The sequence below is a fragment of the Calonectris borealis genome, chromosome 3 (genome assembly GCF_964195595.1).
Source record: "Calonectris borealis chromosome 3, bCalBor7.hap1.2, whole genome shotgun sequence".
Lineage (NCBI taxonomy): Eukaryota > Metazoa > Chordata > Aves > Procellariiformes > Procellariidae > Calonectris > Calonectris borealis.
In genome coordinates, this window is record NC_134314.1 from 79003613 (window position 1) to 79028907 (window position 25295).

General features: G+C 41.9%; 1 protein-coding gene across 1 annotated transcript in view; it reads right to left on the reverse strand.

The window, feature by feature from the left end:
- Positions 1–24894, reverse strand: part of PDE10A (phosphodiesterase 10A) — a 190354-nt gene extending 165460 nt beyond the window's left edge. Inside the window, exon 1 of the mRNA XM_075146315.1 lies at positions 24045–24894. Coding sequence (XP_075002416.1) covers positions 24045–24894 — 850 coding nt within the window. The remainder of the gene's footprint in view (positions 1–24044) is intronic.
- Positions 24895–25295: the final 401 nt, after the last annotated feature.

Sequence of the window (25295 nt, forward strand, 5' to 3'; positions counted from 1 at the left end):
CAATGTTTGCTATGGAACTACAAGCAGATACGGATTTTTTCAATAGGTGATCAGGTATTTCTGAAAGCAGGCAGCAGTAACAAGAAACTATTTTGCAGCACTAACTGTCTTTTGCTTTCAGCAAAAACTGTAATAGTAAAAACAGGAAAAGGCTTAAACTAGCTCAATATAGTAAGAAATACAAGAAAATGCAATAATAGTTTTCACAGCTGAAGATCTGTGCAAGGGTTCTAAGTCAACTCTGTAAGAGGAAAGCACCGTAAAAAGACCAGGAAACTGAAACACTCACTGCTAAGTTTAAAAGGCAAAACAGAAACGAACCATTTCTTTTTTCAATTAAAAAAAATCATCACAAAACAGATCAAAAGTCATTGTTGCTCAGAATACATATATAAAATCCTTAAAGAAGCAAAGCACTTTACCCACAGCATGGAAAAAAAAACCTCGAGGTTAAAAATTTAGGCCAGAAATGGTGAGTTCGAACCACCATTCGAAGATTGTTGACTGAAGAGAGTTAAGCTTATGGAATCCCACACATTTACAGACAGACTATGGAAACTGCATTATTTGATGTGCTGCCTGGTAACACAGTCAATCTGGGCACTGTTCCTTTATAACACTTAAAAAGCCCTGGTCTCAGATGCATGCTGCTCTCTTCCCCTATATCCATTTCTTCCTCCTCCTCTTGAAATTTCAATACTTTCAGTAGCCAAAGATATTTTTATAACCTTTGTTGACCCACTAAGACAACAAAAAACATTTAAAGCGATTTCCCTACTTTTGGGAAGACTCCTACCAAATGTCAAAAAGAGAGATCATTCAGTTTCAAGCATCTGTCAAATCTAAGCAATCTGCTGTACAATATTTTATTTCTGTGTAAGAAATTCAGCTGAAATTTTCAGATTTGCCTAAAGCAAATCAGCTGCTCTGTTCCTGCTACCCCTTAAAAGAAAATAAATCTTGCCTGCTTTCTCTTATATACCTTCTCCTTCCAAGTACAACAGGTAGGAGAAAAAAAAATAATAAAGCTGCTCTGGGCTTTAACATGCCGAAAAATGTCATCATCTTCAAGACTCAACACAACAACTCTAAGTGAGCCTCCAGAGCAATATAACAGTTTTAGGGAGGATTTCTGTTATTCAGTATACTGCATGATCTTCCCTAAGTCAGAAGTAAACCAATGTCCTAACCAGGGTGCCTGTGGGCTTGACAACACAAGGATTGGGACGAGTCCTACACACAGTCCCTTATCAGAAATCAAGGACTCTTTCTATGGTACCTATTCATCAGAAATCAATATCTCTGGAACAAAGATATTAAACATAAAATATTGTAACCAGTTGAAACTATATTAGTAGATACAACATAATCCTACAACCATGAGTTTGACTTATTCCCCCCGCTTCCTGTCCTCAGGTCTGTCATCTGATGAAACACACAGATAACGTCATTCCAACAATGGCTAAAAGCAGCTTATTTTGTGGTGGTTTAGGATCCATCTGAGAGAAAACTGTTTCACTGCTTCCCCTCACACATACTCTGTATTTCATAGTCTCCTTCAGTAAAAACAGGGGGTACCCCACATAAACCCCAAAATTCTTGAACGACTAGAAAATAACACCACAATTCTGCAGTCAGCTCAAGATTTGTCCAACTGTTCTTGGATCTCCTATGTGATAATCATAGAATCATAGAACCATTAAGGTTGGAAAAGACCTCTAAGATCATCGAGTCCAACCGTCAACCCAACACACCATGCCCACTACACCATGTCCCTAAGCGCCTCATCTACACCTCTTTTAAATACCTCCAGGGATGGTGACTCCACCACTTCCCTGGGCAGCCTGTTCCAAGGCCTGACCACTCTTTCAGTAAAGAAATTTCTCCTAATGTCCAATCTAAACCTCCCTTGGCGCAACTTGAGGCCATTTCCTCTCGTCCTATCGCTAGTTACCTGGCAGAAGAGACCAACCCCCACCTCACTACAACCTCCTTTCAGGGAGTTGTAGAGCGCGATGAGGTCTCCCCTCAGCCTCCTCTTCTCCAGGCTAAACAACCCCAGTTCCCTCAGCCGCTCCTCATAAGACTTGTGCTCCAGGCCCTTCACCAGCTTCCTTGCCCTTCTCTGGACACACTCCAACACCTCAATGTCCTTCTTGTAGTGAGGGGCCCAAAACTGAACACAGTATTCGAGATGCGGCCTCACTAGTGCCGAGTACAGGGGCGCGATCACCTCCTTGCTCCTGCTGGCCACACTATTCCTAATACAAGCCAGGATGCCGTTGGCCTTCTTGGCCACCTGAGCACACTGCTGGCTCATGTTCAGCCGGCTGTCAATCAGCACCCCCAGGTCCTTTTCCTCTGGGCAGCTTTCCAGCCACTCTTCCCCAAGCCTGTAGCGTTGCATGGGGTTGTGGTGACCCAAGTGCAGCACCCAGCACTTGGCCTTGTTGAACCTCATACAGTTGGCCTCAGTCCATGGATCCAGCCTGTCCAGGTCCCTCTGCAGAGCCTTCCTACCCTCCAGCAGATCAACACTCCCGCCCAACTTGGTGTCGTCTGCAAACTTACTGAGGGAGCACTCGATCCCCTCGTCCAGATCATTGATAAAGATATTGAACAGGACCGGCCCCAGTACTGAGCCCTGGGGAACACCGCTCGTGACCGGCCGCCAACTGGATTTAACTCCGTTCACCACAACTCTCTGGGCTCGGCCGTCCAGCCAGTTTTTCACTCAGCGAAGGGTACACCTGTCTAGGCCGTGAGCCGCCAGCTTCTCTAGGAGAATGCCATGGGAGACAGTGTCAAAGGCTTTACTGAAGTCCAGGTAGACCACATCCACAGCCTTTCCCTCATCCACTGGGGGGGGTCACCTGCTCATAGAAGGAGATTAGGTTGGTCAAGCAGGACCTGCCTTCTGTGAACCCGTGCTGGCTGGGCCTGATCCCCTGGTTGTCCCGGACATGGCTCGTGAGCGCCCTCAAAACAAACCGCTCCATGATCTTCCCCGGCACCGAGTTCAGGCTGACCAGCCTGTAGTTCCCCGGATCCTCCTTCCGGCCCTTCTTATAGACGGGCGTCACATTGGCGAGCCTCCAGTCATCCGGGATAATGATCAGCCTGATCCTCCAAATCATCAAGGAATACTATTAAAGGTCTTCATATAATGATAAACAAGCGTACTACTGAGCCACAGATAGTCAAAGACTGAAATAATCTTTCTGGCGTTTAACTTCACCTTAAATGTCTTCCTAGTTTTTAATCCAAAACTAAATAAAAAGGCAGTGAAAGCCTACAGGTCTAGTCTGCACCAGCATCAGCGTTGGTCCTTCTCAAAGCAAAGGCTGCCAAACAACTAGGGTAAGTGTAAACACACTTACGCGCTTAACATCCATAGCTGCAAGTCTCTAACACGCTTCCAGGATACAAACCTGAGCCCGTGCTGTTTTGAAGTGCATTGAAGCGAACAACCATCCATTATTTTAAGCTAGATCTCTGCTTATAAAACCTCCATTTTCCAAAATCCTGTAACATTCTATTCTTTCCTGAAAGATGACTGTTTTTACTCAGCCCAGCAAAAGATTTGTCCATATATGGACAACCCCGAAGACAACAAATGGCTCTTTTCCCAGTCTATTATCAAGCCAGGAAATTAGACTGCCTGAGGTACTCTGCCTTACTTACTCGGTCCAGAGCCGAGAGAGGAAACATTCATGAGTTCGTCAATCATCCAGTTTCACACGAAGGTGAACGGATGCTTTTCCTTTACAGCTTTAGCAGCAATCACCACCACCAATTATATAGAAGATTGAAGTCCTCACACAGCCGTGTGAGATAACAGAGCACTAATGATGACAGTCGAAGTTACAGGGTGGACAGCTGTGTCCCCTAGGGCTTGGCAGAGGGGAGAAAAAAAAAAATAATAATAATTAAAAAAAATAATTAGAAAAAACCCCAAACCACACATCAACAAAGTCAGCAACACTGAAAGAGTGGAAACAGGAAGAAAGCAAAATCCCTTGTCTGCTTTTTAGTAAAGCCTCAGACATTTCCTTGCCATTGTTAATATTTAAATCCAGTTCTATATAAACCTAAAGTCTGAAGAACACTATTGGTATGAAACACTTTGCCCTCTGATAGTCAGGTGTCTGTAAAGCTCTTTGGCCTTTCCACATTCAACTTGCAGTTGAACTCACTTTCTTTAGTAAGAAAACATATATACGAGGAATCTACACTCTGAATAGCTCTGAAAAATAGATTCAAGGTCCAAAGAGGGTAAGACTTCCTAAATGGCCAAGAAATACCATCCTCCTTTCATACTGGAAATCCTACAAAGAAACCCCTCTCACAGAGTCACCTCAGCTGCCTAGAAACTTAGTGGCAGGTCAGTCTTTGCCTTTTTAAGCTGCAAGAAAGGAAATGATTAAGGAAGCATTAAAACCTAAGTGCACCATAAAAGGCATCTACCAGAAAACTAGCTGCTATTTGCAATAAAGAACTTGCCTTAGTTACACGATAAAAAACCACCGCAGTCCCTATATCCTCCTAACGTATAGAGGAAAAGAATGTATCACAAGAAATATGAACAAAGGTTGATATTTCAGCTCCTCAGACTGGCAGAATTTCTTTCAGAAACTTGAGTAGGTGGGACTGCATCTCCTCAATGGAAAAATACGAACTGATGTGTCATAATTTATTTTTGTTTTGTTGGGATTTTTTAAATCTTCCTCTTCTGCCAGAAAATTCCTTATTGCCCCTTCCATTTCTTGATGTCTCAATTGTCTTTCCAGCCATGTTTATTTTCTGATTGGCAAGGAAACTATTAAATTCTATCTTGTTTTTTTTATAAGCTTTCTTGCTCTCTTCCGTTTTCCTCCTATTAACACATCCTGTGCACGTTAATCTTTCAAAGTACACTTTGCCATGTATCAAGCAGCCCTTTATGCTGCCAGCATTAGTCAAGACAATAAATAGCTGTAAAATGGCTACTTAAAGCAGTCACAGGATTGTAACTACTAGATATCCATTCCTGATATTTCTCAAAAAGATTATCTATAAAACCACCAGTTTCATTTGACAGCTTCTCTCTCTTGGTAAAGCTGTCAACATGGGGGCAGGTGTTTGGTCTTTAAGAGAAAAGTCTCTTCTGAAATGGAGTTGTGATGGGATAAAAAACAAACCAAAAAAACCCTCTTCCTGAAGATACTACAACTACTAAGAGGCTGAGGTAGGAATCAATTAACAAAACATACAAGAAGTTTTGGAAGGAGGAAAGGCCACTGAAAGCTCTCTCACCCTTTCAGCAGATAGCCCTAAGAGGGGAGGCAAAACCATCATCTCATCCCACCAGGAATCCCACCTCTGTATTTAGGAGGATAGGAACAGAGCAGTTTATGTTGTTAAAAATACTGTTACAAGCACTTGGTAGTACTCTATTTCCTTCCCTAGCTTCCACCAGCTGCCCACCTTCTACATGAATGATACATGGGAATTTGACAAAGGTACAATACATTGGTAAAGAAAAACATATTTACCATAAATCTAAATCTAAAACATGCATAACTTAAAATCAGCAAGGGAAGGGAGCAGGAGACTAAGTGAAACTACAACAGCTCTAGCAGTTCACAGCTTAACAACAGCATTTAAAAAGCAGTATTTCCCTTCATCCTTTTGACCATTAAATCAGTCAGATGAAGGGTTACTTCATCTGCCCAGCACAGTAGACCACTTCAAAATGCCACAGCACTAAAAAACAACTGCTGTCTATATACAATTATGTGAATACCAAAAGAAAAGCTGTAGAATGGTAAACCAGTTTACAATCATATTTTTGGACTCCAGTCTCCCAACCATAACCAACAGCACTGTTTCCTCACCACAGCCTCAGAAACAGCAACTACCATTTCTTTTCACAAAACCTGCTGATTTTCAAAGATGTCACAAGCCCATCTGTTGAGTCAAAGAAAGGAAAGTCTCTAACGTTTAAAAAAGAGTCAGGAAAATTAAGCTGAATTCAAGTCAAACGTCGCAAGTGCCTGAGTATGAACTATTGCTGTGAGCTGAGCTGGAAGGGTGAAAGGTCTTAAATACACTATAAACTAGCTACTCACTTCCTGAAATACAGCAGCTTCTTGCTTTCCACTTTCAAAGGAGAAAAACTCAGTTAAATACAATGAACTAAAACATATGAGTATGTCAGATATTCTGGTTTGGGCAGTTCCACTGTGTTTCCTTCAAAACCTAAAATGAAGTTAATTAAATTAATTATCCTTATCCAAATCATTATCCTAGCAGCTTTTTAGTGTGTGTGTTAGGGAGCTTTGATGGTCTGCTTCCACAAGTGTCCCAAAAAAAAAAAAATTATGTTGACAGACTTTCAGCGCTGAACATTGCACAACTGGCTGAAGGGCAAGCAGGGAGTTGCCTGACTGCAACATCCGATCAGGAGAACCATCTCTATGCTCTAATATTCCAACAGCTACAGGATCAGCATTGTCTTTAACTCATTTTTAATACTTGCCACAAACACTGGGGAAACAAAAAGTCTGTTTCAAATCCAAAATGCAACTTATGATTCAGAAATACACCTCTAGTGTATTTTATGACTGGTGCCCCTTTGTACAACAGCTATTTAATGTTTTTTTTTTCTTAAAAACTTCTCTAAAAACATCACAATCCTTTCATAAGCAAAACATGAGTCGCCATCCCCACCGCCCTAAGCTGCAGGCCAGCAGGGAAAAAGGCCCTATTTTTTATCATGGGGGAGGTGGTGAGGGAAAGGTGTTTTCCATTTTCTATCAGACATGCACATAAGGAGAAATCAGCAGCAGAGCTGTGGAGAAGCTGCATTAGAAAAACCCATGACCACTTGCAATTCCCTCCTTTCCCTTGATTTCCATTTTCTTTATAAACACAAAATGCAGTTCATGCCCTTGAGCTTGTGCCAATGTATGATTTTACAAAAAGGCCATGTGAAAAACTTAGTGGTTCCATATGATTTAAGTGACCGAAAAAACCAAATAAGAGGATGATAGTTGTTTCAGATGAGATTGCTATGAAGTAGGAACTGAGCGCACCAACATCTGAAAAAAGAAAACTTTCACAGGTTTAACATACCTTATTCATTAGTTCAGACCACCCAATAGTGTCCTTTCAAGTTCATTTTCCTGAAATCTGGAGCTAAACCAGTCTTCATTTAATTCACAAATGCGCTTAGAGACACATCACCCCACTTGAAAGAAAAGAGGTCTATTTGAAAAATACCATGTACCATTCTCATCTGTGAATCCAACTCTTGCTTAGAGAGTTTTACTGGGATTTGAGTTGCATATACATCTTTGGCCCAGAAAAACGAACAGCCACAAAATGACCATAAACAGAACATATATCTTCAAGCTGTTACAAAAACATACTTTGTTTTATTTTACAAAATCATTGTGCTGGTTTTGGCTGGGGTAGAGTTAATTTTCTTCATAGTAGCTAGTATGGGGCTGTGTTTTGGATTTGTGATGAAAACAGTGTTGATAACACAGGGATGTTTTCGTTATTGCTGAGCAGTGCCTACACAGCGTCAAGGCCTTTTCTGCCTCTCACACCACCCCACCAGCGAGCAGGCTGGGGGTGCACAAGAAGCTGGGAGGGGACACAGCTGGGACAGCTGACCTCAGCTGACCAAAGGGATATTCCATACCATATGACGTCATGTTCAGCACATAAAGCTGGGGGAAGAAGGAAGGGGGGGACGTTTGGAGGGATGGCGTTTGTCTTCCCAAGTAACCATTACAGCTGATGGAGCCCTGCTTTCCTGGAGATGGCTGAACACCTGCCTGCCGGTGGGAAGTGGTGAATGAATTCCTTGTTTTGCTGTGCTTGTGCAAAGCAGCTTTTGCTTTACCTTTTAAACTGTCTTTATCTCAACCCACGAGTTTTCTCACTTTTATTCTTCTGATTCTCTCCCCCATCCCACTGGGGGGGCAGTGAGCGAGCGAGCGGCTGTGTGGGGCTTAGTTGCCAGCTGGGGTTAAACCACAACAATCATCTTATCCTACTGTTTTTAAACCACTTGTAGAAGTTTTCTTCAGCAAGATTTATGCAGAGTTAAGCATATAAAAACCCAACCATTGAGTCTTCTGCCCTACGGCATACAGAAAGAACAATTGTCTGTCTAGTTACTATTCCCTTCCTATCAAGGCTGCCACAAGGTTCATTCAGTAGCTTGCAAACTTCCTTGAGATCATGGGCTATAAAACAGCACAAGGAATTACCCATAACACAAATAATTGCCTTTATTTTTAATAATACAGAGCCATCAGAGCACCATTATGACCAAGAAAGAGGGGAACCTTTGCAAGTAGTCATTTTTGCTCCCATATCTGCATACATAAGTTACTGATAAAGTGCCTAAAAAGTTCTACAGAACATCACCACAACATCACCACACAGGAATGGCTGAATTCTGAAAACATCTCTGTGATCAAAGCGTCTGTACATGGGAGGGACTTTTTTGCTTTACAATTTTTTTTTTTTTTATTGGCTGTATGCTTTCCCACTCCCTATACTACCATTGCCTTAAATACAGCAAAAATCAGCTAAAGTTACTAAGCACCAAACCTGTCCTCTACTCCACTGCTATGATCCTTACTGAAATTAAGGATAAACAAGAATAACTAAGGGAAGACTCTTTCCTTGGGAATGTTCCTGCAGTTTTTCTGGTCACAAATTCATTTTCACTCTACAAATTATCACTAAGGTAAATTTCTGTGTGTTGTATTCTAACAACTGTGACCAGATAAAAACATTTGGACACCCCAAGCATTCAGACCAACCACTAGTATAACATGGAGCTCATGTTCTTCTATATATTACCATAACTTACTTTTTCTGAAGTCAACACAGAGGAAGCCATGTCAAAAAACTAGCAAGACAGATATCATTTTCCAGAGGCCAAAAAATAATATTCAGAAGTAGTCACTGAACATTTCTGGTTTGAATCTTTGAAAAAATGCACAGAATTTGTGCAAGTGATGAAATGCAGTGTGTTTCTACTTCAGATAAAATGAGGTTTTAGACAAAATAGTTAAAACTGTGTAATACAGCAAAGTGATTCGGTTAAACATATACTGTTGCACTAGATAGGATCAAGGTGATATACTGTTTCAACTTAATACATTTTAGTTTCAAAGACAGACTGAGAGGAAACAATGCATCTTCATCAAAAAATCCATTCCTGACAGGACTAATACGCATTAGATAAATATTTAATCCATTTGAAGAATTTATCTATCAAGTCCATCCACCTTTATGCATCTAGCCCCTCTTACTGTATCAATTATGTTGATTCCCTGTTCTAGCATAGTCTGCAGAGGAAGAGACTAGAAGTTTTGTTGAAATCAGATTTAGCTGTGCCATATTTCAAAATATTTTTTAAAAATACTCTTCACAAATAAAAACTTCCAACACTGCTTTGAGGGACTGAAGTCAGGAAATCAGATTCATAAAGCATGAACAACCCATTACAACAAAAAGATCAAATGAAGGAGTAAATATCATGGCAACTGAAATCAATGACAAATCTTGCATTAAATGGAGCGGAGGTGCGATTTTGTTCTGTTTCCAGGAAACACAAATGCATTACATCAGTTGAGATGCACTTCCCATCACGATGACTAGATTGCAGAGTCCCTTGGTAAATTACACTTGAGAAGGAAGAAGCTACTGCAAACATCACTGACCTCTCCCCCAGAAGCTATGTATCTCTGCCTTGTGCATAAAACATTAAAAATTTTAGGAATCCAAAGAAATTAGAGCCATCACTAATAGAACCTCAATGCTACTGAAAGAACTAATAAAGATGCAACAACCACAAAAACCCAACAAATCTTTAGAAGGTCAAAAGAAACAAGACATGCAATTGTCTTACTAGCTTTTCAGCTACAAAATTTGCCCCTACAAATACATTTTGACCTTATGACTAATTGCAATCAAATTTGACCAAACAATACATGTATCAAATGAGTTCATGAAAACCAGCAGCTAGGAAGACCACAGAGACAGGAACAAGTGGCCGCTAAAAGAGAAGTTCTGCCCACCTTATGAGATAGCAGAGGTTCCAGGCAGCACAAAGGCTAAGCAGAAAGAAATGGGTGGAGGAAGCAAAGAGAGAAGAAAAAGTGGCAGGAACATCCAGACTTCAGATTTAATGCCCACTGAATTGCTTGGGGTTTAGAGGTTATTGGTCTTCATCTTCGTTAATTTGAATTGCTCTGTCACAGGTGCAGAGTTGAGCAGATTCCCAGTGTTTCAGCAGGAAAACCATGCAAGCAAAGTAGCTGAAAATATGAAGACATATAAAACAGGAGAGCAGCACTTTGGGTGGCACCCAAATTATGCATTGCTCCAAAAAAAGAAAGCATTATGGCAGTAAGATGACAGTATTTGTATTACAGTGTTCTACCAAAATAATTCATAAATACGTAGCTAATTTTTTTTTCAGAACAGCATTATTACCAAACAAGTGTGGGATAGAAATAAACTGCTAAAAACTAACTAAATAAATCCCAAGCCTGAACTCAAAATGTTCACTGATCTGTGCATCAGCTGATCAGTTGATAAAACTGAAGGACTAAACCTTCACATGCAGATTTTGACAGCTAAACAATATAAAAGACACGAGTAAGCACAGGACCACATATAACCTCCAGCAGTACAAGACAGGAAGTCACCGTTATCCATGCTTCTGCATGTAAATGACAGTGTGCATGCTGAATAGCAACATAGGAAGGTATCAGTAACCATCATCTAGACTGAAGATCCGTTACTTTACAGTCACTGTAGGATTTTAAACATGCTTATCTATTTCTCCTTATTTTCACCTTTTACTGATACTCCTCCCGAAAAACAATAATTATTTTGAATTTTAAGAGCTCTGACGTAGTTTCACAAAGATTTCCCAACCGATGCAAAGATGCAGGTTTGAGTTATGAAAACATCCGCAAGAAACATCACATTGCTGAACTGCTGTTTCCCTCAGTACGGCTTAATACTTCACTCTAAGCAACAGCACTGATTGCAGCACTATTAGCCGTGGCCAGACCGTACCAGTAAATACACAGGAGGAAGAAACTATGTTCTGAAACTCAGAGCAAATTCATATTAAAAGGTGAAGTGAAACAGCTGCAACTTCTGGTGCTCAAGATCAATAAATGAGGCAGAAAATGGTAAGTGCCCAGAAAACTATGAATTGCAAATACAGTCTAGAAGCATCTGAAGGATATCTTCTCTTCTGTCTTCTCTTCCATCTTTTTTCTCCCCCCAGTCTTATTGACGCTGGTGAGGTAAACTTGGGGTCTTTATTGTTCTTACTGTTTCTCAATGAATATAATGCTATTTGCTAAAACAGTAATTCTTCCCTCAATGAAAATGTATCTTTGAAAAGTGGCAGCAGCAGAAGTACGTCTAATCAAAACTTATCATTACCTCACTTCATGGTTTTAATACAAGCACATTTAAACTGGTTTCACTGTTGGCCTTGAAGAGAACGATGCACCATTATGTTTTTCATTCAAAGCACCTAGATCCCCTGTCTGGGAGCTGTTTACAGAAAAAGATAAACACAACAACAAATTAAGTCATGGGAAGCAACATTCTCCTTGCATCGTTAAAGCAATGTTGTCTGGCAGAGGGATCCCCAGATTAAAAACCAGGTCGTGAAGTCTCATTGTGGCTCTGCCATTTTTTTACTTTGTAGCCACTCATCTAATTTGAAATGGTTTCCCCAACTGCTTGGAAAGATGACAGAAGTGTCCACGTTGTCTAAGTTTCAGGCAACCTCCTGGTTTAGAAAACTTGCAGGTTTGTTGTGAGAACTAGTCTGTGCTCACCCAGCAGCTGGGGGGTGGGAGTTAGGGGTGGTGAATACCATTATTTCAGGTCATCTCCAACCATTGACATACACAAAAACAGTGAATATTCTTGCACTTCTGCCTAATCCCTTTTGCATTCTTCAGTAATATGACAAGAGTCTATTACTGCCCCATAGTACAAAAAAATTATTTCACGCCCACAAAACTTTCATGCAACCACCACCAGTAGAAAAGCCCATAAGACAACTAGCAATTCCATGCTCTGTGGAAGGTCTTCACTATAGAATTAGAAGGATTCATGGTTTGCTAAGAAAAAAAGAAGATACCGAGTAAGACTTCCTATCACCATCATGCACATTCTGGGCTGGGTAAAGTACTGGGCAAGCAAAGCAAAAGTCCTGTGGGGAAAAAAAAAAACAAACACCAAAACAAAAAACACTGAGCATGCAAGTAGAGACCTTCATAAAGCTGACTTCCAAGATGGCAAAATCTACGTTACATAAATCATGCCATTTCCCCATCTCTGAAGGATACTTCCACCTTAAATAACACGTTTTAAACATGCACTTCCAACTTCTTTTCAGAAGTTTATGAACCCTTTTTAATCCTGGTCTGTTTTAATTGAGAGCAGCTCCTCAATCTAGATCACTATGGGGCCACACAAATGTGCCTGCACAAGGGAGGAGCATGTATAGGAAAGAGCAGCCTTAAGGGGGAAGAATTAGGCCATTTCTTTAAACAGAAGGGTTAGTTTATGTGAACTTCAAGTGACCATAAAACTATGGCGTAACTGTATCAAGCACAGCCAAGCTGATCTAAGATGAGCTGCTGATGAAAGGGGTTATCCTCTCATCAGCTCCGAGCAACATGCTGACATGGCTTGTTTTCCCATCAGCACTGGTGATCCTCTGACTCCACAGTGAACTTATTCAGGAAGTTAACCAGCAGAAAACTTAACCTACACCAGAGAGAGTCAACAGGCACCCACCATCTCAGCTCCCTGAAACACCCTGCTTTGGAGTCAGACACATTCCAGCATTTACAGACAGAAAGAGGAACGAAGCAGTAGGTTGAACAGTTTATGTCCTCATTGCTTCTAACAGCCTCTTGCAACCTGCTTCTAGAGGTCACCAACATACGAGTAGGACCCAAGGTCACTTTGCAGTTCTTCATCAATCACAGCAGCCTACAGCTCAATATATTAGCAGACATTCACCTCTGCATGCATCACAGGTTAGGAAACCAGACAGTGTGCTTGAGCCTTTCTTCTGCTACCTCTGCTGAGCTGGTAGTAACTTTGAGCAGAGAAGCATAGGTTAGGTATCTCAGTTGCCACTAGTGGATCTGCCAGAGCTCATCTCTGAGAGGCCTAAAACCTACCAAAATTATATTAGTTTAAGGCAATATAAAAGTCTTTATACAGACTCTTTCAAATCAGTTTGACAACTCAGTTTTAAGTTCCAAAGTGAAGTTCAGCAGAGGCCATTTGTATATTTAAACAAAGCTTAAATCTTACCAATTTATCTTTTAGCAAAAGAATGTCAATATTCCAATATTGCTCAATATAACTGTGTAACTGTTCTCATGTTCTCTTTACAATTTTGATATATATAGCAGATTTCAACTTCCTTACCATTCCTCCCTTCAGCTCCATAAACACCAAAAGAATTGTTGTCAAACAAGAAAAACAAAAACCTCCTTTTACAAGTGCTTGGGAAAAAGTGTTTCTTGGCACAGCAGAATGGCTAGTTGCTTTGATTCAAACACAAGTTGTTAAAACAAGATGTTGCAAAGTGCTAAGAGAGTAGTTCAACATATTTTAAAAAAAGGTACACACAGCTGAATGAACAAAAACAAACAAAAAATTAGCCTTGCAGTCAAATCAGAAAGTAACAACTGCAACATCATCGTGTAAACAAGAATCAAGGCTTGTCATGGACAAGTAAGAGGTTACCATCAGCAAAGTAGCCAGCCACAATCACGTTAGCTATATTCACAACATATCCATAGCTAAAGTCATCCAAGGCAATTCATGTTAAGAGACAGAGAAGAGGCATGAACTCTACGTGTAGTCAGATTTATGCTTTAGAAAAAACGGGAACAAGGTGGATAAGTTATTAAATTACAAATAAAGCTTTCAAAAAAAAAAAAAAAAAGAAAAAACACTCAGGGTAGAACAGTAAAACTTTCAGAGTGACCTAGTAAAATAATGGTAAAAGACATGGCCAGCTGGCATACAAAAGAGGTTGTCAAATAGCAGTTGGCCGATCAGCAAAGATAACCTTTTAATTTATTTCTTCACTTTTTGTAACTTAATGTTATCTGTAAGTACATTCATGAAGTACGTAAGATTCACCAGGCACTGTTTATGTTGTTACTAAAAAGAGGGAAAAAAAATTATAGTTAAGCAGAAAGTAAGTATTTGTGACATTAAAAAGAAAAATAACCCTCACACTTAAAAAACCCGTAATCTTACACTTCAGTGAAATCTTATACTTCAGTGAAAAGATTTCTTCAAAATTTGATGATTTGCTGGGAGATATTTACATATCAAGTCTTTCATCTACCCCAAAAGAAACCTCTCAGAGTTTATAAATAGCTTTCCCTATGAGGATGAATATTTTCTTCTGCTGTAATCACATTCCTTTGAGCAATAAAAATGTTAAACTTCTCTTACCATTCCAATCTTCTCCTTTTTCTATTTCTAATTTCTACCCCTTCAATACTACTGCCATAGATGGATAAGCCTCCATCACTTTTCATGAACATATGTGATATCACCACAAACACTTTATTCATTCATCCTTGTCAACTGACAAACTTTGTGTCTTCTCATTCCCCTATGAACATTTATGTTCATTTATGCATTTTAGCCACAACTTTTAAGAAGCCTTCCAAAGCAGCAAGTTGAGGAAAGACAGACAAGCTAAATAATTGCACTGAGTCAGGCAGCAAGCCATGTCCTCCAGCAATGGTCCCTTATTCACTGGACGTATCTTTCATTCAGGACTTTGCAGAACCTGTGGTTCATTCGCTAGGAGCACTTGGTCTGTAGAAATAATGTCTGCCTGGTGCCACAAACAGTATAAAGATTCCTCTACTGGTCCATACAGTTATCTCCCTATACAAGTAAATAAAACAGCCCTGAGCCTGTTCTCTAGCCACAAAGTAAAGGGGCATGATGTAGCTTGTGTCCACAAAGTTAAACTCTTCTCCTTACACAGGAGAAGAGACAAGTACCATTCCCGCTGCCTTTTGCGAACAGTCACCCTTCGCTTTCTCCCAACACACATGCAGGCAGTTGGGCATCCGTCTAAACCGGACCAAGGAGCATGCTAAAAATTAAGCAGAACGGACAGGGCTGGAGCTCAAGCCCACATCCTCTCTGTACTTAGTTCAAAAGTATAAGCACTGCACATAGCTCCAACGAAAGCCCAAAAAAGGTTTGGAAGACACAGGCAATCTACAAGTACATTCCTACCCACAAACAGCCTGTGAAAGTACCTACAACACACCAGATGATCCTGTTCTCTCTACCACCACAAGAGCTAAGCCAGAAGTTGTAAGGGGAATGCATTGTTCTATAAACATTGGAGACTGCAGGTCACCCATATTCTCTGACCTCTTGAAAGCACTTCTCAAAAGTACACCTCTAATCCCAAGACCCTCTTGCACTCATAATCATGAACTGAAGGCCACAGAACTACATTTAAGACTCGAGATTCATGAAAAAGCAGCTTCTGGAGGGTAGTTGTCTCCAGAGTCTTTACTGGTGAAAACTGAAGTCTGAAGAAACACGAACAGTGAGACACATCCACACAAAAGCAATTTGCTCACAAGCATGAGACGTGGGAGCCTGGCATGATGAAACCTGAGCATACTGGCTAAGGCAGTGCCTGTTTTGAGAACAGATGAGTTCAGTTTCCTGTTACATCAAACAGTAACTTTCATCAGTCCCACGTTTACTTAAAAAAAAGCAAGAAAAAAAATCTCTACTGACATCACACTTAGGGCTGGGCAGACAGTGGCAGATTAGGAAATACAATGAGTCACTGCAAATACAGAACACATAGCAAGAGTTTTCAAACTGCCATGCAAAGTTTAGTCTTACCAAAAAAAACCAGACAATACAGCCGAAGTGAACTACACCAGAAGAAGAGTAACAGCAGCTTAGTGCCTTCACACAACCAAAGCAGTTGGGGAAAATAAGAACATTGTAAAAAGGACAGGGTAAGACACAGGCCCACTGCAGGAAGAAACAAAATCAACACAATTCAGCAATCAAGAAGGAAACATCAGCTAAAATAAGCTGATGGATAGACAAGGAGGAAATAATATTAAGCTGAAAATACAGATACAACTGAAACAAAGAGAAATCCATGCAAAGAAAGCACAGCCGACAGAGCTATGTTCCAAGAAAGAATTCACTCTCGAGAAGTTGCCAACATATCTGTACATGCATGAAAGAAAACCAAAATATAAACACAAAAAAACAGTGTAAGTAAAAGAATGAGTTATCATAAACTGAACTGCTATGTGTTAGGGGAAAAAATCATTAGTGAAATACTAAGACACACAACTTTTTTTTTTTTTTTAAAAAAAAAAAAGAATACATCAAAGACCATTAGAAGAGAGGGTAGCAGCTTTACCCAGTTTGGAAGTAAATAAAATAAGACACTATGGAAGAAATACAATGGGGAAATAAAAATTAGGCAGTGAGGAAAACTACAAGAGAATAAACAGGATGCACACTTAGCCACCATAATTCAGGCTAAGCATCTTATTCTCTGAACCAGGAGAGCACCCCAATGTTGCAGAAATGCTACTAAAATATCTAGGGCAAAGATAGTGGCATCTTTCCTGTCAATTAGGAAATTTCCCCACAGGGTGAAGCAAAGAAAACAGTATTATTAAGGTGAACATGGCAATGCTTGTCAGCAGCTAGAAATATCTGCCATTTTGGGCACATATGGATCAGAAGGATTAGAGATGTGAGGTTTCTGTACAAAGTTGTTAGAACTCTGGAAAGTTTTCTTTCCTTTAGGAACTATTTGTGGCTTGACATTAGGGGATTTCTTTTTGATGCAAGTGGAAGGATAAGAGGAAGCAAGAATGTTGGAATTATTAACAGCTGAATAAACTTTGCTAAGAGAAGTACAGCTCAGCTGCTCAGGAGTTGGTTGATAATGCAGAAACAAGGAATCAGATCAATAAGTGCTAATGAACGCATTAAATCTTCACAGTTCCCAGGTGGAAGGTGGATTAACTGGTCTCAGATCCTGACAATCTCTTCTTTGGGTCCCAACATCAAAGAAGGTGAGATTACTACTACTGCTTCTATGTTGAGGTTTTTTATTATTATTTTAATTAGAAACCACTGAAATTAGTATGAGTTCTCTAAAGGCAATGAGTAACATCCAAAAGCCTTCTCTTTTGGTATTCTTGAGCCAGAACTACTTTGGAAAGCCTTCAAGTAATACAGAGACCCCAATTCTAGTCCTATTGAGCCATAAGATTCGGCATCGCTTAATGATGTGACATTTTATTGTTAAAAATCTTACTCACCCAGACTAAAACTTGCTATCAATGTATTTTCCAAAGGAATATGAAATTTGGAAACACAATAATTTTTCTTCTTAATGCCACCTATGACAAGGTGCTTACAAGCTGGGAATTAAGAAAGCTTCCTGTGGCAGTACATCACTGGGAAGAAGATATGTAAAAAGAACTCCGAAATAAAGGAGTTCCTTGTAAATATGTAAACGATACACTTTTTTGAACTAATTCATACTCTTGCCAAGTTTTTTTTCCCCAAGAACATAATTAGCATACTTCTAAGTTGAAATAAAGCATTGTCAGTGTGCACTAACAGTAAAGATTGATTCATCAATTTACCATAAAAATTTAGAACTTGTTAACCAGGTTGTCCTTCTCCCCTGCAAAAACAAACACATCATAAGCTTTTTGAAACGTTCATTTGTTAATAAAGTCACGATTGTGAGCCTGTTACCTGCCTTTTGAACTGTCTTATTCGAGTGTGCAACACATCAATGCATTGTCTGGCATAGCAGAAGCCAAAGTCTTCTATAAACATCAGCCAGGCTGGTTCCTCCCACACTAATTATGACAGCTTGACAAGAAGCAATGATGAAACCACAGAAACACGCTGCTTTCTCACAAGCTTTTAAAAAGGGGACAAGGGCAGTGGGGGAAGCCCACCTCCCAGGATGAAAATCCTGTTTCCTCACCTTGAAACAAATCAGAAAGACAAAAGAGCACCATTTAATAGAAGAGGTCAAAGCTGAGGCTTGATTCAACACAGTTGCCACATTCAACCACATCAACTTGTCACATCCCACAAGATAAGCGAGGCTGAGCTGTGAGAGCCTTCAGATGGCAAAGGAACAAAGTACTGCAAGGAGCTGTCAATCAGTAGGTGGCACTCTTCAAACTCTGACAGTGGAAAGCCAAGTGCCAGCACAAGTGAGGACACGTTACATACCAAAGTCTGGATCTTTAGCAGAAATATCAACAAGAAATATTGAACAAGTTTAACCATAACTGACACCCATGAGGAATGTAATGGCTTCATTTGAATAATATATACACTGATCCTTGTACATAATCTCTGAAGTTCCTAAGAATTATAATTTTTGAGTGCTATAAATATTTTGGATTAACACTACTGTATACCAGTGTACTAAAACCAGTATCTTAAGAAATTATCCATTACAATCTGCAGAATACTTTGAGTGCAGCGTTGTAGCTAATTATGTAGATGTAAGTCAAACTCATGAATGTTTGTTTGGTTTTTTAAACATAACAAAACATAGCATAATTATTTAGGTTTTGCCACAGCTGTTCTTCAAAGCTGGGCAGTAAATTTGTTACAATAAATGGAATAGATAACTAAATCTTTTGGAACAATATATGAATTGTTATTTTTGTAATATTTACTGGTAAAGATGTGGCCCACACACCAAAAGGTTCAATTGTTTTTAGAGTTCAAATCAATACATGGTATAACAAAAATGAAAACATTGCTCCATAAAACAGGTGTCAAATTTTCCATTCCTGCAAATAGTGCTTCTTCATTTAACAATTATAAACTTTTTCTTGTATTTTAATACAGATTGAAATCAATCCACATTACAGCTCATTTGATAAAACAGTAAAGAAAGAGCAGATTTAGTAACAAAGTCTGAGTACAGGTACTTGTAATTGAAACAGCCAGCAGAGGGAGTATAAAAACAAAATAAAAACACCCAAATAGCCCTTTTTCTTTTTATATACTTTTTTTAACTTATGATCTTAGCTATCTTCTAGAATATGATAATAGTGCCAAAAGTGCAAAACTAGAATATTGTAAAAAACATTTAATTTTAAAGTATTAAACATAATAACTTGAAACTAAAATACTTTTTAAAGTAGCATTAAAAAAATTAGTTCATATTAGCCTCACCAAACTGAAATACGGTTTTAGTCACAAACAAGGTTAACATCGACCAACAAGCTGCGTAAGCCATTTCCAAGTTATAAATACACACGCACACAGACTCTCATTCTTATTTTCCTAATCTAAAACTAAGTTCATGATTTGAGAATACAGAGAGAATGTTACGTATAATCTATTTGTATTAGAATACAGCACAAAATCTTAAAACTGAACAAAAAGTACTATTGTACTGATCCGTAGAGCAGAAGATGTAGAAGCAAGTAAGCCAAGTATATGCCCTAGATCATTAGTGGAAATGAGTGTTTACATGACTGTTTCAAAATCAAGTTACTGAGTCATGTATATGCTGAAATAAAAACTCATCTTTATGCTTTCAGGTTTTTACCATGTCCAGCTGATGAGTATGGCTTAAACATGAGCAAAAGGAAGAAGGACACGAACAGGGTGACTGGAGCCACCAGCCTTGTGTTAGAATCTTAAATGAGCTGCCATCCTCCTCGCGCAAGTGACAAAAAGAAACCATCTCCCAACTCACCTACATAATCCCACCGCGCATAATTGCACCTTCCACAGTCCCTTTCACACGAGGAGCAAGCTTACTGAGTTAACAGCGAAGGCGTTACCTCCTTTCTCAAAGCCTATGAGCACTAGGTACCCCCAAGCCATCAGGCAAACATGGGCAGCAGAGCTGAGGAGTCAAAGGGACAGAGGATTAGTTATTTCAAATGTCAACTGCATGCTTTATAGACAACCATTTGTAAAAATACCTGACTCGGACAAATGAGCCCTCCTTCACTGTTAACTGCTAGTGCCCGCACAGTTTCCATTCCCTTTCCGTGCCATTCCTTGCTGTCTGCCCTATGTATTGTTCTGTTATCCCTCTAACTAGAATGGCAGTGCTTCAGACCAGGATACATGATGTTCCTATACATTAACGCAAAATGTGGTATTATGAAACACCAGTCCTGATGGGAGCCGCTGAATGACATCACCTATCATCATAACTATACGCTGCTTTAGTGACAATTTTGCTTTCAATTAATGCAGAACCAGAATCCCTGGGGTGAAAACCAGAGACAATTCCATTTTCTACATCAGCATCTAAATTTTGAGGATGATTTAATTGTAAACAAAACCCTGTCCACCTTTCCACATGGGATTCATTGCTGAAGATCAGCATTTGGCTTAGAAAACCCTGAATGCAAGTAACGAATACACAGACCAGGAAAAGAAGAGTCAAGCCAAGATTAATTTTCCCATTAGCGCAGCTAACAGGAATACTTTTAACTTTATTTAAACCTTAATTGCTATCTTCTTCCAAACTACACAGATGTTACTACACCTACTCTTTCTTAGAGTACTACTCAATCAGAAAGTCTTAGCATCTGGCACATGAAGGTGCAAGATAAACTTGCTGCATCACAAAAAAAGAAAAAAAAAAAAGGCCAGATAAAAGGTAACTCCATATAAAATATCAATATACTGATAATACTCTGACAAGCAGAAGGTCCCCATACTGTAAATACTCATACCTGTGAGTAGATTCACGGGACAGATGAAATATGCTACATATGTGCAGCTTGAGAGACCTTGAGTGTAGAAGGAACATGGGATGCTCCCCTGAAGGTAAGACATATCACAGAAACCTGGAATACCTGGCAGCTTGCAGTATCCTAAATATGATAGAACTCCACTGAAGAATTGATCCAGGACGTTAGATACTAAAAGTTTCTCAAAACACTATGTTATGCACCAAGTTACAGATTTTAAACAGTTAAGAAAAACAACACACACCACACAAAGTTCATATAAGCTTCTGCAGTCCAGTCCAGTGCTTTCTTAGGAATCTTAAAAACAAAAATAGCCAAGTATGGCACAAGCTGAGTATTGCAGAACCTAAAATTTTAATAGTATGAAGAACCTTCTAACAAAATCCTGACTGAAAAGCATGCAAGTCGAAAGAGCTCGGAGGAAAAAGAAGAATACATCTCTAGTGATTTCATTGTTTTCCAGTCTTGAGGATTCTGTTAAGTCACTTTTAAATCTCCCTTCCAAAAGAGCTCATCTCAATTCTCTTCCTTACAGAACTCCTCAGTTTCCCTCTAAAACTATTTAGACTTCTTTGTCTTTAAAGTCAAACAATGTATATATGTATGATTTAGAATCTAAAATACAATTCAGGAAACAAAAGCTATGAGATGCAGCACATTATCTTCATTATTCAACATGATCTCATCCTCTTCAAAACAATAATAGCCTTCCGGCTGCACTGTAACCAGGACTGTGCACAGTACTCCAAACAGTTGGACAAGTGCTCTTTGCAGTAGCTGCACTGGAACTGAACTTGTTTGAACTATCTTGTTTGACTTCCCTCCACTCCTTTTTTCAGCCTGGTTTCCTAAGGAAATCAGACTTATGCAATCACTCGGGGAGGGAGGGAAGTGTACGCATATGTATATACGCACGCACGTGCATCTCCATCTGTCTGACCTCACTAATACCTTTTGAGCCCATTGGCCAGTTTCTGTCACATTCAAAAGAGGAGTAGAGATATCGTTTAGGTTCTTGAAAGTTTCATGAGAGCAGGCTGCAGAGCACGGAAAAGTGTCTCCACAGAGAGAGAGGCTGCATGTCTTAGACGTCAGTAAACTCACAGGGGAAAAGAAAAAAAAATCTTCAGTCAGAGGTCACAATCAGTCAAAGACAACCAGGTTTCTTGTGTTCAAGTGTTCACAAAATCGCTTAAGTTGAATTCACCACAGCTTTTCAAATGGTGATTTGAACAGAGCTGATGTTTTCCATGTCATCTTTTTCTTGGTCTAGCATAGGAGAGAATTGCCCTACGTGACACACGTTCCCTGGTTTGGTCCCTTGCTCCTAAGACCACTTATTTTAAAACACCAGAGTTGTACCACATGCATGACAACATCCCACCCCTCTCAAACATAGAGAAAATAAAAACTGGAAGAGCTTAGGATTCCCTTCAAGCCTCAAAACTAACCAAGTATGTGGCTCTGTAACATAATCAACTATTAAATAAAGTTTCAAAAAGACAATGCAGCAAATACGTAGCCATCTTTATTCACCTCTACCGTAGAACAGCACAAGAACTACTATGCTTATAGGCTGTTGTGCTAAAGACAGCTGTAAGGCAGTAAGACAAATAACGAGGTTTCAGCTGATATCTCTATATTTCTTCTCACATCCCCCCAAAATACATATGTGTGTGTGAACTACGTACTATTCACCCGTATCTGAAAAGCCACCTAATAAAAGTATGCTAACAGATTAAAATGCAAGTTTAGGGACACTTTAAGGCATAAATCTATGATTTAAAAAATTATCACAAAAAGAAGGAAAAAAACCCAAAACAAAAAAAACCAAATAACCGCAGCTGATTGAAGTCACCCTAAGCATCAAAACATTAGGCCAGCAAAAAAAGTTTCTGATAGAAGATTTATTTCAGCCCTGATACATGCTCCAATTCCTTAATCCCATGACCAATCTGAACCCCAGCACACTTCCCGGCGCGGCGCTGGAGCTGAGGGCTGGCGGGAGGGCGCGGGCAGCCCGACCCGGGGAGGTTTCAGCCCAAAGCCCCGGCCGCTCCAGGGACGCCACGGCCCCGGGGGCGCCCACCCGGCGGGGCGCGGTGTACCAGTGGAACGCCCCGGGGAGGGGAAGGCGGCGGCGGCAGGCTCGGGGCGAGACACCCGAAGGGGAGCCGGGCCGCGTCCCTATGAACGGGGAGTTTCTGCCACGCGAAACCCTTCTCCCCCCTCACACAACCCGCCTCAGCGGCTCGGGCCGGCCAGCGGCCCCCACTACCGCTGGGCTCCCCCGTCCAGCGCGGGGAGGGCACCTGCCGAGCCCCGCACCGAGAGGCCGAGCGGCTGCTCTCGCCCCGCTCCCGCCTCCCGACACGGGGCGAGCACGGCCCCGCGCCCTTCCCCCGCGTTTGGGCTCGGTGGGAGCCGGCGTGGGTTTCGCCGGCAGCGGAAGAGGCTCGCTCGCTGCCGAGCGCCCTTTATGGGGCGCCTCAATGCCCCCTTCATTCCGCCCTCCCCGCCAGCCGGTCACTATTCCCGACGCAGCGCCAGCCCCCCCCCAGCAAGGAGCACATGTTTCCTCTCCGGCTTCTCGCCCGCCTTGCAACGAGCCACGGCCAGGGGAAGGAGGCACCCACTACCGAAGCCGGTTCAAAGCCACGGAATTTGCAGGCGTGTGGCAGATCTGACAGGGATGCAGAAAGAAACGATACATGTCACCCTTTTCGGTCCTCCGCCGCCGCTTTTCTGTCAACTGCCGACACCATAATGCTTCCTTATTGCTACTTCAAGTAAGTAGGGGTGAAAGTCTCCATTCCCCTACGTATCATTCCTGAGCAAATTAAGCATGCACCAAGTGAAAGGCTGACACGCATACACGTAGAGTTGTCTGATCCCGAAATGATGCCGAAATCCCCGAGGCGTTAACAGCCAGCTGCCACAAAGAGCACTCAGTTACATCGAGCATCCCCTTTGTCCGTGCATCCTCAATACACACCCGGCCGCTGCTCCATGCGTCCACGCACGCCCCACGTATACGGCCCCTTTGTGTCTTCGCCTCCCCCCCACTCACAAAGAAATGCCTTTTCCTCGAGGCATGCACCCAGCTTCGGACACAGCCCTTCGCCTCCCCCCCGAGACACGCGCGACCCGCCGCGGGCACAGCGTTCCGGTACCTACTTGTGTTCAAGAAACAGTCCGTAAACCTCCTAAAGCAGCTTGCAGAATTAGATCCATCTTCCATGTCTGGCCCTAGGAGCAGGGGAGACGAGAAGGAGAAGAAGGCGCCTCTCTGCCGCTGCTGCCGCCTAGGAGTCCTGCTCCCGCCGGGGCCGTCGCCTCCTCGGATCCCGTCGCCGCGGGCTGCTGCTGCTGCTGCTGCAGCACCGAGGGAATTGCAGGACCACGGGCGAGAGGCAGCTGGCGAGAGGAGGAGCCGGGAGTGGTGCTGCCGGGAGCCGCCGGCTGCGGAACGGAGCAGCAAGCCCTGGATGGAGGAAGAACAGAAGAGTCTCCTCCTGCCGCTGCCGCCTGGATGGGCGATCAAGTGAGCTGCTGCTGCTGCTCCGCCAACATCTCTTCCTCCTCCTCCTGCCGCTCTCGCTGCCTCTCCTCCTCCTTCCCTCCCTTGGAGACTTGTGAGGTTAAAGGAAGACGAGGAGGGGAAACGAGGAGGCGGCGGCAAGAAGTAAAAAGAAGATGGAGAAGCGGAGGAAAAGGAGGGGATTGGAGCGAGGAAAGGAGCCGCTGCCGCTCTGGGGACGATGCTGGCGGAGGCGGCGGAGGAGGCTGTCCCTGCAGCGCGGCTCCTGCTGCTGCTGGTGGTTGTTAAGAGGAGAGAGAGAGAGCTGCAGGCAGCCGAGCCGCCTCCGGGAGCGGGGGGAGGAGGAGGAGACCCGCCGCTGCCTCCACCTCCGCCGCTCTGGCCATGGGAGTGGAGCGGGCGGCTGCCGGAGCCGGGCTTTTCCCCGGGTGCTGCAGCCAGGGGGGCCGAGGGGCGGGATAAGATCCGCTTCTCTGGGTTGGACATGCTTCCGCTCTTCCCTCCCTTTCGCAGTAGTTTAAGGCAGGACGTCTGGGAGAGATACCGGAGTAAAGCGAAAGGGGAAGCCGAAAAAGGACGGAGCCAAACGAGGGGCAACCGCGGCTCGGTGCTTCGTTCCCTCCAGCAACCCCCGGGCAGTATTTCCTCCGCACCCCGGCTCCCCGCCCTCATAAAATCCTCACATTTCCGTTCCCCCTTTAGGCCGGAGGGGACAGGGCGCTACTGGCCGCCAAGCGGTTCCGATTCCCTTTTAAAGTCCGCTTTTCCTCATGCTCCCACCTCGCATTCAAAGCAAGAAAACGGCAACAATCTGTATTTTCTTCGAGTGAGGCAAATATTGCCCCGTATGTGCGTGCGCGTCTGCAAAGAGGCAGATACAGTCACTG